General features: G+C 43.3%; 1 protein-coding gene across 1 annotated transcript in view; it reads left to right on the top strand.

Moving 5' to 3' along the window:
* Positions 1-18,075, top strand: part of TKT (transketolase) — a 43,351-nt gene that overhangs the window by 11,118 nt on the left and 14,158 nt on the right. The window contains exons 2-6 of the mRNA XM_083489316.1: positions 744-861; positions 1,936-2,049; positions 3,501-3,598; positions 8,605-8,796; positions 10,246-10,364. Coding sequence (XP_083345442.1) covers positions 744-861; positions 1,936-2,049; positions 3,501-3,598; positions 8,605-8,796; positions 10,246-10,364 — 641 coding nt within the window. The remainder of the gene's footprint in view (positions 1-743; positions 862-1,935; positions 2,050-3,500; positions 3,599-8,604; positions 8,797-10,245; positions 10,365-18,075) is intronic.

The raw sequence follows: 18,075 nt of genomic DNA, 5'->3' as shown, positions 1-18,075 counted from the left end.
GACATGCTCCTTCACAATGCCATTGAAATCCCTGCTGCAAATCTCCTTCAACTTGTGCTCTCGAAAGAGAGAAAACATATCCAATGTCATAATGCACCAACTTGTTTTCTGAAGCTTAACTTTCCTTTATAAGTGCTCATTAAAACTTAACATCTAGTCAGATAAGTGCTCTTTCAAAGTGGCTAACTTGTGTCCTTTCAGATATTGCTGGACTACACTCCCATCATCCTGGCTGGGGCTGGTGAGAAGTAGAGTCCAGCAGCATCTAGGCAGAGAATACCCTTTAGCCACGTATGATAAACCATAGGCCAGGGGCCATTTTTCCAAAATACCTAAGTATTGTCAGGGCTTCGTTCAGGTCAAGGAGATCTCCTTGGGCCTTTCACAGAAAATGAAGCTTTTCTCTAAAAGTAGGTGAACGTGTAACTTCATGAACACAATAGCTGCTGATTCTGACGCTCTTTCTTGATCTTAGTGGAGAGAAAGTAGCTCAAGGTGCCCTCTCACTGAAGCTTACATTTCGGCATCCATTTTGGGGGAGATAACACGACATCCTCTTCTCTTAACTGATCAGAGCTAATGGACGCTAGGATGATAGTAGATGGAAGGAGTTCTCACAGGCACTTCTAATGGCATGTTTCCCTGTGGAAGCCTGGAAGGGTGAGCATGTTGGTGTTTCAGTGACAGGAATGTGACCTGACAAGAGGCTGCAGTTGTAACGCTCCGTGTGCTTTGATTTGCAGCCACCCAACGTCATGTTGCAGTGCTGCAGAAATCATGTCTGTGCTGTTTTTCCATACCATGAGGTACAAGCCGCAGGATCCCAGAAATCCCAACAATGACCGGTTTGTTCTTTCCAAGGTAAGAGCTAGATCTTTTTCATTACTCTCCTGAAGGCTAGCTCTGATTGAATACTCTACTCTGTTTCCTAATGGCTCTTTGCAACAGGGGAAAAAATATCCTCAGCAGTGTTCTTATACAACAATGCAAAAAATCCAAGAATTTCTTTGCCATCCTTCGCAATTTCTGCGCTGACCCTTGGATTCATGCACTTGTTTCAAACTCCTTGGGCTTTTGAGACATTGGCTCAAATGCCAATCAAGTTAGTCACACCTAAGTCCTATTGGAATCAGTAGGACAAGTAGCCAACGGGACATTAATTTCAGTGGAACTTGAAATTCAGCCGACTGTATTTTCCTTTGGGCTGTTACTCCTTATCTCTACCTCTTTGTACACCCTGAGATGGGGAGTGGGGCTCAAACTCACTTATGAAGAGAAGCAAGCCATTAACCAGGAGGCCCCATATATTGCAGGATCCTTGGGATTTTTTCTCACTTTGGGCATTTGCTTCTCTCTACAATGAGCAGAACAGAGGAGGGACTGGGAGAAAGTATTTGCAGCCTTCTGGTCTTTGACTTGAAATATTTTTTCCCCCTTGCACATGTAGACATACCTATTTTAAAAAACTTTCCCTTGTTCCTGTTCTAACTGCTTGTCTGCTCCCACTCTTTTCCATTACTTCCTACTCCTGTTTTTGCCTTGTTTGCCATGCTGTTTCCTATTCTAGAACAGCCATCCCCATTTTCTGTTGAGCCCCTTTCCCCCTTCTACTAGTTCACTGTCCCTTTTTGCCTCATTTAAACTCTCCGATTTGAATAAGACCCTTCAGCAGGGACCATGTCACTAGTATGATATCTAATGGTTTTTCTCCTCAATAGTTATTTTTTAAAAAACAACAACACAAGAGCTTTGCTGCATCAAGCAAAAATCCCATCTACTCTAGCATCCTGTTCTTGCAGTAGAGAACCAAATACCTGCAGGCAGAATATGCGGGCAACATGTTGACATGAGCATTTCCATATCCTTGCATGCTATTTTGCCTCTCTTCTTAAGATGGTCTGCAATTGTTGATTTTGTTTCTTCCCCTTCGTCTAGGGTCATGCAGCCCCAATCCTGTATGCTGCCTGGGCTGAAGCAGGCTTCCTCCATGAATCAGAGTTATTAAACCTGAGGAAAATTGATTCCATTTTGGAAGGCCACCCTGTGCCAGTGAGTATTTTGGGAAAACGCAGGGAGATTGCCTTAGGAATCAAAAGTTTGTGCACCTTTTACACTACTGTCAACATCTGGTTCGTAGTGATAGTTTAGCAATGGTTTAGGTAACAGAAATAAACCCCTGGGTTGACAACAAATGAAGTATAGTTAAAGGTGTCCCCCCTGCCCCGAGAAAGCAACCAAAGAAGATTACTTTTACATTTTAGAAGGGCACTCAATGCCTTTACTTTCATGCACGTCAATATTAGCTATGGTATTAAAACAGGCTCCTGCCAACCTAGCAGTTCGAAAGCACGAAGTGCAAGTAGATAAATAGGTACCGCTCTGGCGGGAAGCTAAACGGCGTTTCCGTGCGCTGCTCTGGTTCTCCAGAAGTGGCTTAAGTCATGCTGGCCACATGACCTGGAAGCTGTACGCTGGCTCCCTTGGCCAGTAAAGCGAGATGAGCGCCGCAACCCCAGAGCCATCCGTGACTGGACCTAATGGTCAGGGGTCCCTTTAAAACAGGCTACCTTTTATGATGCTCCAACACATCTCTCATACCTCTGAGAATGGATGGATGCTTCATCACAAATCCCCTCCACACACTGCCACTGCCTACCCTAGATGCAGAAGCTCACCTAATGAGCAGCTGTTTTTGAAATGTACAGTTGATCAAGATAATTAGTTCAGCATGCTTTCTTTGTTTGTTAGAATCTGTTTAACATGACCATTGCAACAGCTGCCAGCTAAGAGCAGAAAACGGGGCTTTAAATATTTAGGGCAGGTGCAGCTTTTGCATCTCAGACCTTCAGAGATGTGCCGTATGGGTTATGACTGCAGAGTAATACTTAACTCCTGACACACCTGTATTGCATTAATTTACTCACGTAGGGTTGCATCCGGTGCTGCTGATCTGCTCACACAACATACTACCTCTTGCACATGGGAGTGTCTGCTTCCTCTTCCCTGCAGTTCCTTGTGCACCCTTAAAATCTGATCCAGAGCAGATTTTTGGGTCACACAGAAGACGTAGGGGTAGTAGTCTTGTTGCATGAATGGAACGCCAGTTGTATTGGATGCAGCCCATAGGCTCTTCTCATGACTTCATGAAGTGCTCAGAGGGAGTGCTTGATCTGGCAGCTAAGGCTGACTAAGGGCCAGATTTCAAGGGCAGGGTGGGGTTGGGTGGGGTACAGTCCTTAGATAATATAGATGGCTAAAAAGATGAGTATTGATGGTGAAAAGGTGAGTTTAACAAATTAGTCTTCAGGGAGTTAGGCTGGTATCTTTCCCTGCTGCACTAGATATACCTGTGGGAACTTTGGGTCAGGGTTGAACATGCAGCCTGTTCTTACTTGGAAGTAACCCCAAACTGGGCTCACTGCTGGTGTGCCTAGGATTGAAAGCTTAGGGTTTATGAAGTAGATATTCTTTTGATTACATGATATTCTTCTTCTTTTTAGAAACAAGCATTCACTGATGTCGCTACTGGATCACTCGGTCAAGGATTGGGTGCTGCATGCGGTATGGCCTACACCGGGAAGTACTTTGACAAAGCCAGGTATCTTGAAAATATTTCACCCTCTTTGCTTTGCATGGAGGTATATGGATGGATAAGGAAATGAAGCAAAACTGCCCATGATGCTGTTACACAATCAAGTTTCCAATCTCAAGTTTGAGAATGCAGACCCTGCTAAATTAACAAGATTCATCTGTTGTTAAATTGGGCACAGAGCAAAGAAATGCCAAATCTGGTCCACAACCTTTTGAATTGCAATTATAGCTTGTTCGGTGCCCATGTACGTATGAGAGAAAGTGCGAGAATCTCCATACCTCTGCAGAAATAATGTGAGTGACAATGGAATAGAAAGGTGACTTTATATGAAAGCAGTATTTAGCTTGAGCGAAAGCGAATTTTGTTCAAAGATTGTTATGGCAACACAGCGTTGTCCAACAAAGGTGTTAGAGGATATTATGCAGAAGAACCCTGTTGTGCAACTCGTAGTGAGTTCAAGGGCAATAGTCCTGTTAGAACTGGTATGAAAATCTTCATGTGGTGTTAAAGAAAAGTAGATATCCAAAGGCATTTGTCTGTGTGTGTTGGGGAAGTTGATGTATTTTATGTGACAGTATTAGAGCATGAAAATCTGGGTTGCTGAGTAAATGCAATTTTACATTGCACACTTCACTTGCTTGAAAGCATTTCTGTGTACACTGATGTGCTGATCTTAATGCAGCCTGGCAGGTGGTATTCATAGAAAGACTTTATCTCTGCCTACGGTTGGTGCTCACTGGCTCTTTGCACGTCATGCTGGGGAATAGCCAGGGTTTTGTAAAATCGTAACTTAGCTAGGTGACTAATAAAGTTTGCAGATACGTGCCCTAACACAAATGATATTTACTGTAGATGATAGCATGAACTGCTCTCATCAGTATTTATCCGTTTTTATTCCTGCCTTGCTGTATTATTGCCAGCTTGCTATATTCACACACCCCACCTCACCTCTCACACAAATACATTTAATTTGCACACTGATGTTTTGGCAAATAGACAAATCAGCCCAGTCATCTGTAAAGTATTTGAGGAAATAGGAAATGCAGAAAAGCTAAACTGGGGGTGGGGGGGAGAAACCCTGTCACTTGGAGTTGAGTTTGATTCACAAAATCTTAAGGCTGAGAGAGGAATGTTAAGTCCATCTAGGATTGTCAACTTTGTTCCATCAGCCTCCTGGGCCTTTTAACAGCTGCATATTAGGTTTAAATGCTGCTGCCGGTGCATTCCCCATCATGAGATACTGGGATGGGTAGCAAATCACCCATTAAATGTCCGGCAGGAAAAAAATGGCATCAGATTGCACAATGCAGCAGTTACTTCACAGTGGCTCCTTGCTGTCCCTACCAGGATGCATCACAATCCATATTGGCCTTTGCTCATTTGAAAAAATCATAAAGTAGAACTGTCACCTGATTAAAGAAATGCTAGTTACTTGATCATATGGTTTTTAGTTGACTATAACTATGTAAATTTGTATCAGAATAAACAACAATGCCAGCATACTCTTGAATGCCTGCACATGTTGAATGCCTGCACATGTTGCGCCATCTTACCAGAGACTTTTCATCCTCTGTAAGAGAGAGGGGACAGGGGATGCCTCTTGAAAGACAACACCTGCCATCTGCAGCTTTTTCTAAGAATGTTTTTAAAATCAGTTCTTTTGCTTTGCTTTTTAAAACTCACAGACCTTGTAAATAAGCCCATAGAAGTTACTAGCCTGCAGAACTGTTTACAAGCTTGCTGGTGGCTAACAAAGGATGGATGGAGAGCTCTGTTCCTTTTGCAACAAGCTGTGGCATTGTGTGTTGGAAGTAAATGGGAAAGGGTTTCCATCCTCCGGCAGCTCCCTTAGTCTCTCTGCTGGTTGCTCAGCAGGGACAAACTCGTCTATCCCTCTGTTAACACCACTCATTTGCCTGCTTAGAATTGCAACATGCACTCAACCTGCATGCAATTCCTAATCACGTGTGGCTACCAGGCTAGTGCTTAAATGCAAGGCTGAATCTTGGGCACCTTTTTAATAAATCAAAAGGTTTCTAATCTATATTAATATAATCAGCCGTACCAAGAAGGAACATTGCTGTGCAAGACTGTCGCTCCCAGTGCTTTTACTTGTGGCAGATGCTAATGACACGAAAGAACTGGGGGTAAACCCAGTATAATGGAAGTGGGGCTGAACCTTTTATTTAACTGCAGTAGGCCACAACTGAGGGCCAAATTAAACATGACTCTAAATGCATTTGGAAGTTGCATTTGTATGTTTGGTTGGTTGTTTTTTTTTACAGCTAATAGTGATATGTGGGTGGGAAATTCTATCCTCCGCTAAATATGCCTCATGCTGTCACTTCAACCCAGAAAGGGAGTTTCCATTGGTGGTGGTTGGAGCTATGAACTATAAAACAAGCAAACAAAACTTCAAGCATTTTAGTGTCCCAACTTGTTTTCCCTTGAGGTGTAGCAGTTCTTACAGGTTAAGCATTTAGACTCAAATATACATACTGAATAATGTGCAAATCCTTGCCTCTGGCTAAATAGATTATAAGCATCACTTGTTAAGTAGTAGCTGAGCTTTCCCAAGGATTTTGCTGAGTCACAGTGATGGTGTGTTTAGCAGGCACGCATTCATTCCAGCTTTACAGTAAGAGTTATTGTTGAAGCACCTTTTCCCCCTCAAGGTTACATTCTCGTTCTACAATAATTGGCACTAATGACTCACAGCTTCCCTCTGGTTACTCATTTTGATTACCTTTAGGTGAGGCTTTGACTTAGGCGGAAAAACCAAAAGTAGAGAATAATGTGTGTTTCAGATTATTCTTGCTGCTCATTATGAGCTCCTTAAATACTTTCTAGGGCACACGGGCACACATTATTAGGCCTCTTAACAACCGCAGCAGCCTACAGGAACAAATGAAGTTAGTTCAGTGAACTACACTAGGAGGGCTTGAATTTTGGTCTTAAAAACCTGCATTACGGAGCTGAATAATACTTGTCTGCAGCCCTGTTTCTCATGGTGTATGACTATGAAAAAAAGCTGTCCTCTCAGGGCACATTTATGTTAGAATCCTAAAACCAATATTAATCTGTGCTTAAGGTTCCAGTAATGTCAGACATAGCTTCTAAATGACTGTAATTTTGCATGGGTGCTGTAATTTTGCATGGGTGCTGACAGAATCTTGCTGCATCAGAGCAAAGACCTATCTAGTCTAGCCAGTTAGATGCCCGATGGCAGCCCACAAGCAGAATATGAAGACATTTCCCACTATTGTTTCCAGCAACCGTATTTCAGTGGCGTCCTAAATCTGGAGGTAGCATATAGCCATCATTAACTAGTGGCAGCTAATAGCCTTTTATATTCTATGAATTTGTCTAATCTGCTTTTAAAGCCATCTCGGTTAGTGGCTGCTACCATATCCTGCAGCAGCTCATTCCATAGGCTCATTCCATAAAGGGAGGAGAGGGCTTTTTAATAAGAACAATACTTCCCACAATTCTTGGGGAGGGGGGGAAACCATGACATTGAAGGCAGGCTTATGTCTCTAGTGCAAGCCTGACCATAGAACAGGACCTCGGAGAGCATCCACAAGCCTTGTGTGACCTGTCAAACCAAATCCCCAAATGCAGGCATAAATCTTGTGTCCATACCCCTGCGGATGGCAGCCACAAGAAATATGGCATAGCTAGCGTAAAGCTTTTATCTGCACATGTGTAAGTTTTCTGTGATTACTTTGACACAGCCCTAAAAAATTGTGTTTTCTTCCTCCTGTCTTCAAAACTGACTCATTATTTTAAATTGGATTTTAAAATTATGTTTTGGTGACTATTTTCCGGAACACATTTGCTGGATTGCTGGTGGAAACAGAAAGCTGGACTAGATGAGCCTTTGTCTGATTCACCTTTTAGGCTCATAAAATTTATTTTATGTCGCATCCAGTACTATAAATCACTTAAGCTTTTTCAGTATAAATGAGTCACAAACCAACACAAACAAGACATTTGGATTGACCCATCTAATGAGGATTGTATACTTTCTCTCTGATTAAAGGAATAAATCAAAATACACTGGCTGCCAGAACTGAAATAACCCAAGACATCTTAATGCCTTTAGTATCATACACCCAGAGAGCATGCTTTGGAAACATTATAGCAACCTTTCTCAAACTTGGGTCCCTGGATGTTGTTGGACTACAACTCCCATCATTCCTAGCTACCAGGACCAGTGGTCAGGGACGATGGAAGTTGTGGTCCAATAACATCTGGGGACCCAAGTTTGAGAAGGCCGTGTAATAGTATGCGAAGCGCACTCATTCTGGTTGTAGCAAAGTCACTGGTGGGAAACTGAAGGCCTTTCAGATGTTGCTGAACTAGAAACTTCTGTCCAGCATGGCCATTGTTCACAGATAGTTGGCATTGTAGTCCAAGGGCATACGGGCAACCACAAGTTTCCTGCCCCTGTCCTAATGGTGAAACCGAATGTAACGGCAGCAGGTCTGTGTTGAAATCCAGTTCTTCCCCAGCCACACAGGAAGCTGGGGATGGTGACAGGGTCTGAATTGAAGAATAAAAGGAAGTGATATACCGGACTTTCACGTGGCTGTCACTTGAAGTTTTTTTGATGCCAAAAGTCTGTCAGGCTAGGAAGCATGTGGCTGGCATGATGGGCTGTGCCCCTGACTGCTTTTTGCTCCTAAGATCCAAACCTATTTTCTCCAGATACACAAATGTACTGCTGTCACATCTAACTAGGTTGTGTAATAATGATGCAACAAAAAATGGTAGAAAGAAAGGAAAGTACTCAAAAGCAAAATTCCTCAGAGGGCTGAAGCATGTTATAGGCTTTGAAGAAGAGCCAACAAAATCTATGTAGGAAGAGTGTCATTAAAGGCAAAATGTTTCATTGGGGCTACTGTTGTATTGTCCATACTGTGTAGGCTTATCTGAAAAAGTGTTTTTCCTCCTTTGTCAACTTATGATACTGAATATTTAGTCCCTGCTTTTTGTTATTCAATACGCAGCTACCGTGTTTATTGTGTCCTCGGTGATGGAGAATTGTCTGAAGGTTCAGTTTGGGAGGCAATGGCCTTTGCTGGGTTCTACAAGCTGGATAATTTGGTTGCTATTCTTGACATTAACCGACTTGGACAAAGTGACCCTGCGCCTCTGCAGCATCATGTTGAAATCTACCAAAAACGTTGTGAAGCCTTTGGGTATGTATGTATGTATGTATTTGAGAAATATATGATGTCTTCAACCTTGGTTGCTCTGTGCTCTTTTCAATTTGTGGATTGAGTTCGGAGGATCATTAAATGCAGAATCAAAATCTCTAGGGGCAGCAGTTTTCCCACAGGGCTCTCCTGCTGAAGGAAGAGGCCATTCCCCCCCAATTCCTCCCCTAAAATTCCTGTGCTCTCTGAAAAGCTGCTCCAGAGTGTCAGGGTACAAAGCACATGGGGCTACACGGAGAAGGCAGATTTGGTGAAAATCACCTTGTCTTCTTCATGCACTGGGAGCCTCCACTGAATCTCAATCCCTTCCACAAACAGAGATGTCTGCATCCAACTTGGAGCCATGATAGTCAATATAAAGGGATCATAAACACAGAAAAGTAAAGGCCAACACAGGTCGTTAAATTTTGTCCAGGAGTCAGTCCGTTCTTTCATTTGAAGAGCACAAAATGGCAAGGAAGTGCTTTTTTTATTTGTTTAGCCGTTGACAGTCATGCTTTCAAAGCGTTTATTTCTGGCTCTGTTGAAATTTGTCCTATTTGAGGAAACTGGCTATTTCCTCACTCCTTTAAACATGCTTAAAGGCCCCATTGAACTATTTGAGCCTTTAGGTCACATAGGTGTTGTCTCTATTTCAGAAAGGATTTATTGTTATAGATTCTTGTGTCCTTAGCAAGTATTCTAGACCTTGCTTTAGTTTATAGTTATTTTAATAAAGTGGTTAAACAGGTTGAAGGTAGCTTATAGCCTTTGAGCCCACAAGGAGAATGTGATAGTGGAAAAAATAAAAACTTATTATTCAGAGAGATAATTCTTGGTTTTTGCAAAGGTCCTTTATGCTTATGAATATTTGGAAGATATTTATCTTTTAGTCCATGATACATTCTTGCCATACATTCTTAGCTACTGGTTCTTTTATTATTCATTTATAAAGGTTAGGCTGAATATGCTAGGACTAAAATTTGCTACTGTTCAGCATGCCATTAGTCAGAGACAAAGACGAATAAGCTAAGGCAACAAGCCCAAGTGCAACATTTTCTGATTCTGACATGTCACTGGGATCCAGAGAACTGTGTGCTCATTCCTAAGCATCCAGGAGAGCTTGGTCTTAATTTCTTTCAAACTACTGAGGAGTTTGATACTGAAGAGGCATTATAAAGCGAACTGTGATACAGCTTGGGCTTGGCTGGTCAAAAAACAAAGCAAAACATCTTATTGGGCGTGCCTTTGGGCACCTTTGGTGCACTTAAGCTATTCCTTGGATCTTAGCTGCATCTTGCAACAAAAAATGCCATCATGTATCTTATTAATAATATATAACTATAGGTACCAGTTCAGTGCTTGCTTTTGCTTATTCGGCACGGAGCTCTTATAAAAAGCTTTGCCTCTGCAAATCCTTTTAAAAGCTAATCTGTTTGTTTGCATTCCTAGCTGGCATGCTATCGTCGTCGATGGGCACAGTGTGGAGGAACTGTGCAAAGCCTTTGGCCAGGCCAAACATCAGCCAACTGCAATTATTGCCAAGACTTATAAAGGCAAAGGAATAACAGGTGATGCCAGGCGGCAGACTTTTCAGCTGAGCAGCAGCTACCGCTATGATTTGCTTGTTAATAGTATTTCTAGCCACTTTTTAGTGGATTTAAGGATAAGGATGATGATAAGGAATTACATAGTGCTTTCATAACACTTATATTGTCATGTAATCTTACAGCAACCCTGCATTAACATTAACGCTGTTTTGCTGAAAGGGGTCTGAGACCGAAAGAGTGGTTTGCCTATGGCCACCTAGTAAGTTCAAGGCAGATGTGAGATTCAAAAGCAGGGGTTTCCTGAGTACAAGTTCAGTCTTTTCACTACTATGCTATACCAACTTTCACATTTATTTCATTCATTCATATATATATATATATATATATATATGTTTTCGTAGATTTTCACGGGTACAGGAATGCAGGTTTTGGTGTCCTCGGGTGTCTTCCCGTGTAAAAGTTGGGGTGTCTAGGCGACGTTTCGACGAGGTCTCACTCGTCATCTTCAGGCTGGTGCTTTCGGCTTCTTGTTACTGGAACAGAGCGGGATCTCAGTGTTTGAGTTCCTATAAATACTGTAGAGGGGTGTGGTGTATTGCCTCAAAAGTTCTGGGCAGAGGGGAAGTTCCCAGGCTAGTGTTCTTTTCTTCTTTTGTTCCTTAATTACTTGAGGGATATCTTGAGTGATTTCTTGAGTGATATTCTGAGTACCACTTAGGTGGGTCATTAGGTGTGGATTAGTTGCTAAAGCCTTCGTGTCTTGACCTCTTGAATTTGTGAAGAGTTTTTCTGGGAAGATGGCTGTACTGCACTTAGTTGTGCTTTGGCTTGGCTTCGTGTATAGGGGCGAGCTGTGGTTTTGTGCCCTGTGCCAGCCAGATCTGTGTAGGGATTGCAGGGGGGTGCAGCATCCGGAGGTGCCACTATGGTTTGGTTACTGGATGGTGTCTGTAATTTATCTGTGGAGAGGGTCTGGGTTTGGGTCTGGTGTGGTTGATTGGTGGTGGCGTTCTGTGTGCCTCTGGATCTGGTGTCGGTTTTTGTGGGGAGGGCTAATTTCCAGATGTCTGGCAGGCGGGACGTGTCGTCACGCTTGTTCATGTTGTGAGGGTGTTTCTCTATCTCGATGGCTTCCATGATTATTCTCTTGTGGTGATGTTCCATGTTAAAGAGCAATTTGGAATCTGCAAAATTAATTTCGTGTCCTGTTTCTTTCATGTGTTGGAAAAGAGAGGAAGATTTTTCTTCTTTTTTGACGGCATTCTTGTGTTCTGCGATACGTGCATTTATTCGTCTGTTTGTTTGTCCAATGTACGTGGCTGGGCAGACTTTGCAGGGTATTTCATAGACCCCTTGGTTTTCCAACTGGATTTTATCTTTGGGGTTTCTGAGGATATTGGCTATTTTTTGGTTGGTGCAAAAGGCTGTTTTGATATTGTGTTTATGGAGGATTTTGCTAATTTTATCTGTAGTGCCCTTGATATAAGGAAGGAGGGCCATGCCATTGTTTTCTTCCGTGTCTTGGTTTTTGGGGGGTGTTTCTTTTTGGATTAGCTTCTTAACCCTGTTTTGCTGGTATCCATTGGCGATTAACACATTTGAGAGATTCTGTAACTCAGTTGTCAAGTGGTCTTTGTCAGCCAGGCGTTTGGTTCTGGAGATGAGGGTCTTGGCTACGGAGTTTATTTGTGCAGGGTGGTGGTGTGATTGAGCATGTAAGTAGCGGTTGGTGTGTGTTTTTTTCCGGTAGATAGTGTGTCCTAGGGAGCCATCAGGTTTTTTGTAGATTAGGACGTCAAGGAAGGGAAGCTGGTTGTTGGCTTCTATTTCCATAGTGAATTGTATTTTGGGGTGTAGGCTGTTGAGATGTGTGAGGAAGCTATCTAGTTTTTCTTTCCCGTGTGGCCAAATTACAAAGGTGTCGTCAACATATCTGAGCCAAAGTTTGGGTTTGTGTTCTGACTTGTCTAAAGCATTGGTTTCAAAGTGTTCCATGTACAGATTTGCGATGACCGGTGAGAGGGGTGATCCCATAGGTGCTCCTTCTATCTGTTTGTATCTTTGTCCATTGTGGATGAAGTACGTGTTGGTTAGGCAGTGGTTGGTCACATGAAAGAAACAGGACACGAAATTAATTTTGCAGATTCCAAATTGCTCTTTAACATGGAACATCACCACAAGAGAATAATCATGGAAGCCATCGAGATAGAGAAACACCCTCACAACATGAACAAGCGTGACGACACGTCCCGCCTGCCAGACATCTGGAAATTAGCCCTCCCCACAAAAACCGACACCAGATCCAGAGGCACACAGAACGCCACCACCAATCAACCACACCAGACCCAAACCCAGACCCTCTCCACAGATAAATTACAGACACCATCCAGTAACCAAACCATAGTGGCACCTCCGGATGCTGCACCCCCCTGCAATCCCTACACAGATCTGGCTGGCACAGGGCACAAAACCACAGCTCGCCCCTATACACGAAGCCAAGCCAAAGCACAACTAAGTGCAGTACAGCCATCTTCCCAGAAAAACTCTTCACAAATTCAAGAGGTCAAGACACGAAGGCTTTAGCAACTAATCCACACCTAATGACCCACCTAAGTGGTACTCAGAATATCACTCAAGAAATCACTCAAGATATCCCTCAAGTAATTAAGGAACAAAAGAAGAAAAGAACACTAGCCTGGGAACTTCCCCTCTGCCCAGAACTTTTGAGGCAATACACCACACCCCTCTACAGTATTTATAGGAACTCAAACACTGAGATCCCGCTCTGTTCCAGTAACAAGAAGCCGAAAGCACCAGCCTGAAGATGACGAGTGAGACCTCGTCGAAACGTCGCCTAGACACCCCAACTTTTACACGGGAAGACACCCGAGGACACCAAAACCTGCATTCCTGTACCCGTGAAAATCTACGAAAACAAATATCTCACCTCTACGGGGAGGAAACCTTCCAGCTGACAAGAACCTACGAGAAACTAGAAATCCGAAGAGCCACCATCTTATGTGATCTCTTGTTCCTACGCAACTGCCGAGACAACAACTTAATTCCCACATGCTTCCAACTTAAATTCCACTCTAAAACCCCAGCTACCGAAAGGATCCTGAAACGAACTGAACTATCCCTAATCAGAAACGAACTACATAAGAAAAGATACCTACTAAACCAAACCAACAAAGATCTGCTCACTCTTCACCTCAAACTCTGTAACAAAATCCACCCTGCACTCTGGGACAAATGCAAACAACTAGCCGTCTGGAGAGCTGAAACTGAGACCTCACATAAGACAGACACACACACCAACAAACTCCACAAACTAGAGAGACGCCAGAAGCCCAGCCACCCTCCACAACAACCCATGAAACAAACAGTACATAACATATCAGACAGGATCCTCACCTCAACTGAAACCAAAGTACTCTCCAAAGGTTTCAACTTTGCAGTTACCCCGAGACGCATCCCCACGGAAAACATCATATGCGGAGTCGAAGCTAGCCTAACCAAAATCAACCCAGATGAAGCCAATAAAATCAGACTTGAAGTCACCAACATCCTCTGCTCCAGCAAACCACCCAGAAGCAATTTACACAAAGAAGAACAGAAAGCACTCACCAGCCTGAGGAAAGACAACAACATAATCATTCTCCCAGCAGACAAAGGTAATGCCACTGTTGTGATGAACACATCGGACTACCAAGCAAAACTATCAAATCTACTCCAAGACCCTACCTACCAACCTATAAAAACAGATCCCACCACCTATCTGGAAAAAACCACCAAATCCAAAATAAAAGCCTCTCCTATCAGTGAAGAAATCCAGCTAAGAATCATCCCCAGAGAAAAATCATCCAGATGCCCCAAACTCTACGGCCTCCCCAAGATACACAAAGAAGGAACACCACTCAGACCAATAGTCAGCTCCATAGGCTCACCTCTACAAAATCTCGCTAAATTTCTCGCTAAGCAACTTCAGCCCTATGCAGAATCCATCTCTTCACACGTTACAAACTCCTTCCAGTTCATAGAAACAATAAAGAAGCAAAACCTACATCCCGATGACCTACTTGTGAGCTTCGATGTTGTATCTCTCTTCACACAAGTGCCCATTAATGAAGCCTTGACAGCCATTCAAAACAAATACAATCCCCCCGAATACATCCTGGACCTGACCAACCACTGCCTAACCAACACGTACTTCATCCACAATGGACAAAGATACAAACAGATAGAAGGAGCACCTATGGGATCACCCCTCTCACCGGTCATCGCAAATCTGTACATGGAACACTTTGAAACCAATGCTTTAGACAAGTCAGAACACAAACCCAAACTTTGGCTCAGATATGTTGACGACACCTTTGTAATTTGGCCACACGGGAAAGAAAAACTAGATAGCTTCCTCACACATCTCAACAGCCTACACCCCAAAATACAATTCACTATGGAAATAGAAGCCAACAACCAGCTTCCCTTCCTTGACGTCCTAATCTACAAAAAACCTGATGGCTCCCTAGGACACACTATCTACCGGAAAAAAACACACACCAACCGCTACTTACATGCTCAATCACACCACCACCCTGCACAAATAAACTCCGTAGCCAAGACCCTCATCTCCAGAACCAAACGCCTGGCTGACAAAGACCACTTGACAACTGAGTTACAGAATCTCTCAAATGTGTTAATCGCCAATGGATACCAGCAAAACAGGGTTAAGAAGCTAATCCAAAAAGAAACACCCCCCAAAAACCAAGACACGGAAGAAAACAATGGCATGGCCCTCCTTCCTTATATCAAGGGCACTACAGATAAAATTAGCAAAATCCTCCATAAACACAATATCAAAACAGCCTTTTGCACCAACCAAAAAATAGCCAATATCCTCAGAAACCCCAAAGATAAAATCCAGTTGGAAAACCAAGGGGTCTATGAAATACCCTGCAAAGTCTGCCCAGCCACGTACATTGGACAAACAAACAGACGAATAAATGCACGTATCGCAGAACACAAGAATGCCGTCAAAAAAGAAGAAAAATCTTCCTCTCTTTTCCAACACATGAAAGAAACAGGACACGAAATTAATTTTGCAGATTCCAAATTGCTCTTTAACATGGAACATCACCACAAGAGAATAATCATGGAAGCCATCGAGATAGAGAAACACCCTCACAACATGAACAAGCGTGACGACACGTCCCGCCTGCCAGACATCTGGAAATTAGCCCTCCCCACAAAAACCGACACCAGATCCAGAGGCACACAGAACGCCACCACCAATCAACCACACCAGACCCAAACCCAGACCCTCTCCACAGATAAATTACAGACACCATCCAGTAACCAAACCATAGTGGCACCTCCGGATGCTGCACCCCCCTGCAATCCCTACACAGATCTGGCTGGCACAGGGCACAAAACCACAGCTCGCCCCTATACACGAAGCCAAGCCAAAGCACAACTAAGTGCAGTACAGCCATCTTCCCAGAAAAACTCTTCACAAATTCAAGAGGTCAAGACACGAAGGCTTTAGCAACTAATCCACACCTAATGACCCACCTAAGTGGTACTCAGAATATCACTCAAGAAATCACTCAAGATATCCCTCAAGTAATTAAGGAACAAAAGAAGAAAAGAACACTAGCCTGGGAACTTCCCCTCTGCCCAGAACTTTTGAGGCAATACACCACACCCCTCTACAGTATTTATAGGAACTCAAACACTGAGATCCCGCTCTGTTCCAGTAACAAGAAGCCGAAAGCACCAGCCTGAAGATGACGAGTGAGACCTCGTCGAAACGTCGCCTAGACACCCCAACTTTTACACGGGAAGACACCCGAGGACACCAAAACCTGCATTCCTGTACCCGTGAAAATCTACGAAAACAAATATCTCACCTCTACGGGGAGGAAACCTTCCAGCTGACAAGAACCTACGAGAAACTAGAAATCCGAAGAGCCACCATCTTATGTGATCTCTTGTTCCTACGCAACTGCCGAGACAACAACTTAATTCCCACATGCTTCCAACTTAAATTCCACTCTAAAACCCCAGCTACCGAAAGGATCCTGAAACGAACTGAACTATCCCTAATCAGAAACGAACTACATAAGAAAAGATACCTACTAAACCAAACCAACAAAGATCTGCTCACTCTTCACCTCAAACTCTGTAACAAAATCCACCCTGCACTCTGGGACAAATGCAAACAACTAGCCGTCTGGAGAGCTGAAACTGAGACCTCACATAAGACAGACACACACACCAACAAACTCCACAAACTAGAGAGACGCCAGAAGCCCAGCCACCCTCCACAACAACCCATGAAACAAACAGTACATAACATATCAGACAGGATCCTCACCTCAACTGAAACCAAAGTACTCTCCAAAGGTTTCAACTTTGCAGTTACCCCGAGACGCATCCCCACGGAAAACATCATATGCGGAGTCGAAGCTAGCCTAACCAAAATCAACCCAGATGAAGCCAATAAAATCAGACTTGAAGTCACCAACATCCTCTGCTCCAGCAAACCACCCAGAAGCAATTTACACAAAGAAGAACAGAAAGCACTCACCAGCCTGAGGAAAGACAACAACATAATCATTCTCCCAGCAGACAAAGGTAATGCCACTGTTGTGATGAACACATCGGACTACCAAGCAAAACTATCAAATCTACTCCAAGACCCTACCTACCAACCTATAAAAACAGATCCCACCACCTATCTGGAAAAAACCACCAAATCCAAAATAAAAGCCTCTCCTATCAGTGAAGAAATCCAGCTAAGAATCATCCCCAGAGAAAAATCATCCAGATGCCCCAAACTCTACGGCCTCCCCAAGATACACAAAGAAGGAACACCACTCAGACCAATAGTCAGCTCCATAGGCTCACCTCTACAAAATCTCGCTAAATTTCTCGCTAAGCAACTTCAGCCCTATGCAGAATCCATCTCTTCACACGTTACAAACTCCTTCCAGTTCATAGAAACAATAAAGAAGCAAAACCTACATCCCGATGACCTACTTGTGAGCTTCGATGTTGTATCTCTCTTCACACAAGTGCCCATTAATGAAGCCTTGACAGCCATTCAAAACAAATACAATCCCCCCGAATACATCCTGGACCTGACCAACCACTGCCTAACCAACACGTACTTCATCCACAATGGACAAAGATACAAACAGATAGAAGGAGCACCTATGGGATCACCCCTCTCACCGGTCATCGCAAATCTGTACATGGAACACTTTGAAACCAATGCTTTAGACAAGTCAGAACACAAACCCAAACTTTGGCTCAGATATGTTGACGACACCTTTGTAATTTGGCCACACGGGAAAGAAAAACTAGATAGCTTCCTCACACATCTCAACAGCCTACACCCCAAAATACAATTCACTATGGAAATAGAAGCCAACAACCAGCTTCCCTTCCTTGACGTCCTAATCTACAAAAAACCTGATGGCTCCCTAGGACACACTATCTACCGGAAAAAAACACACACCAACCGCTACTTACATGCTCAATCACACCACCACCCTGCACAAATAAACTCCGTAGCCAAGACCCTCATCTCCAGAACCAAACGCCTGGCTGACAAAGACCACTTGACAACTGAGTTACAGAATCTCTCAAATGTGTTAATCGCCAATGGATACCAGCAAAACAGGGTTAAGAAGCTAATCCAAAAAGAAACACCCCCCAAAAACCAAGA

Source organism: Podarcis liolepis (genome assembly GCF_965112155.1).
Source record: "Podarcis liolepis genome assembly, chromosome: 2".
Classification (NCBI taxonomy): domain Eukaryota; kingdom Metazoa; phylum Chordata; class Lepidosauria; order Squamata; family Lacertidae; genus Podarcis; species Podarcis liolepis.
Note: the sequence above shows the minus strand (reverse complement) of the source record. Positions and strands in the feature narration are given on the sequence as shown.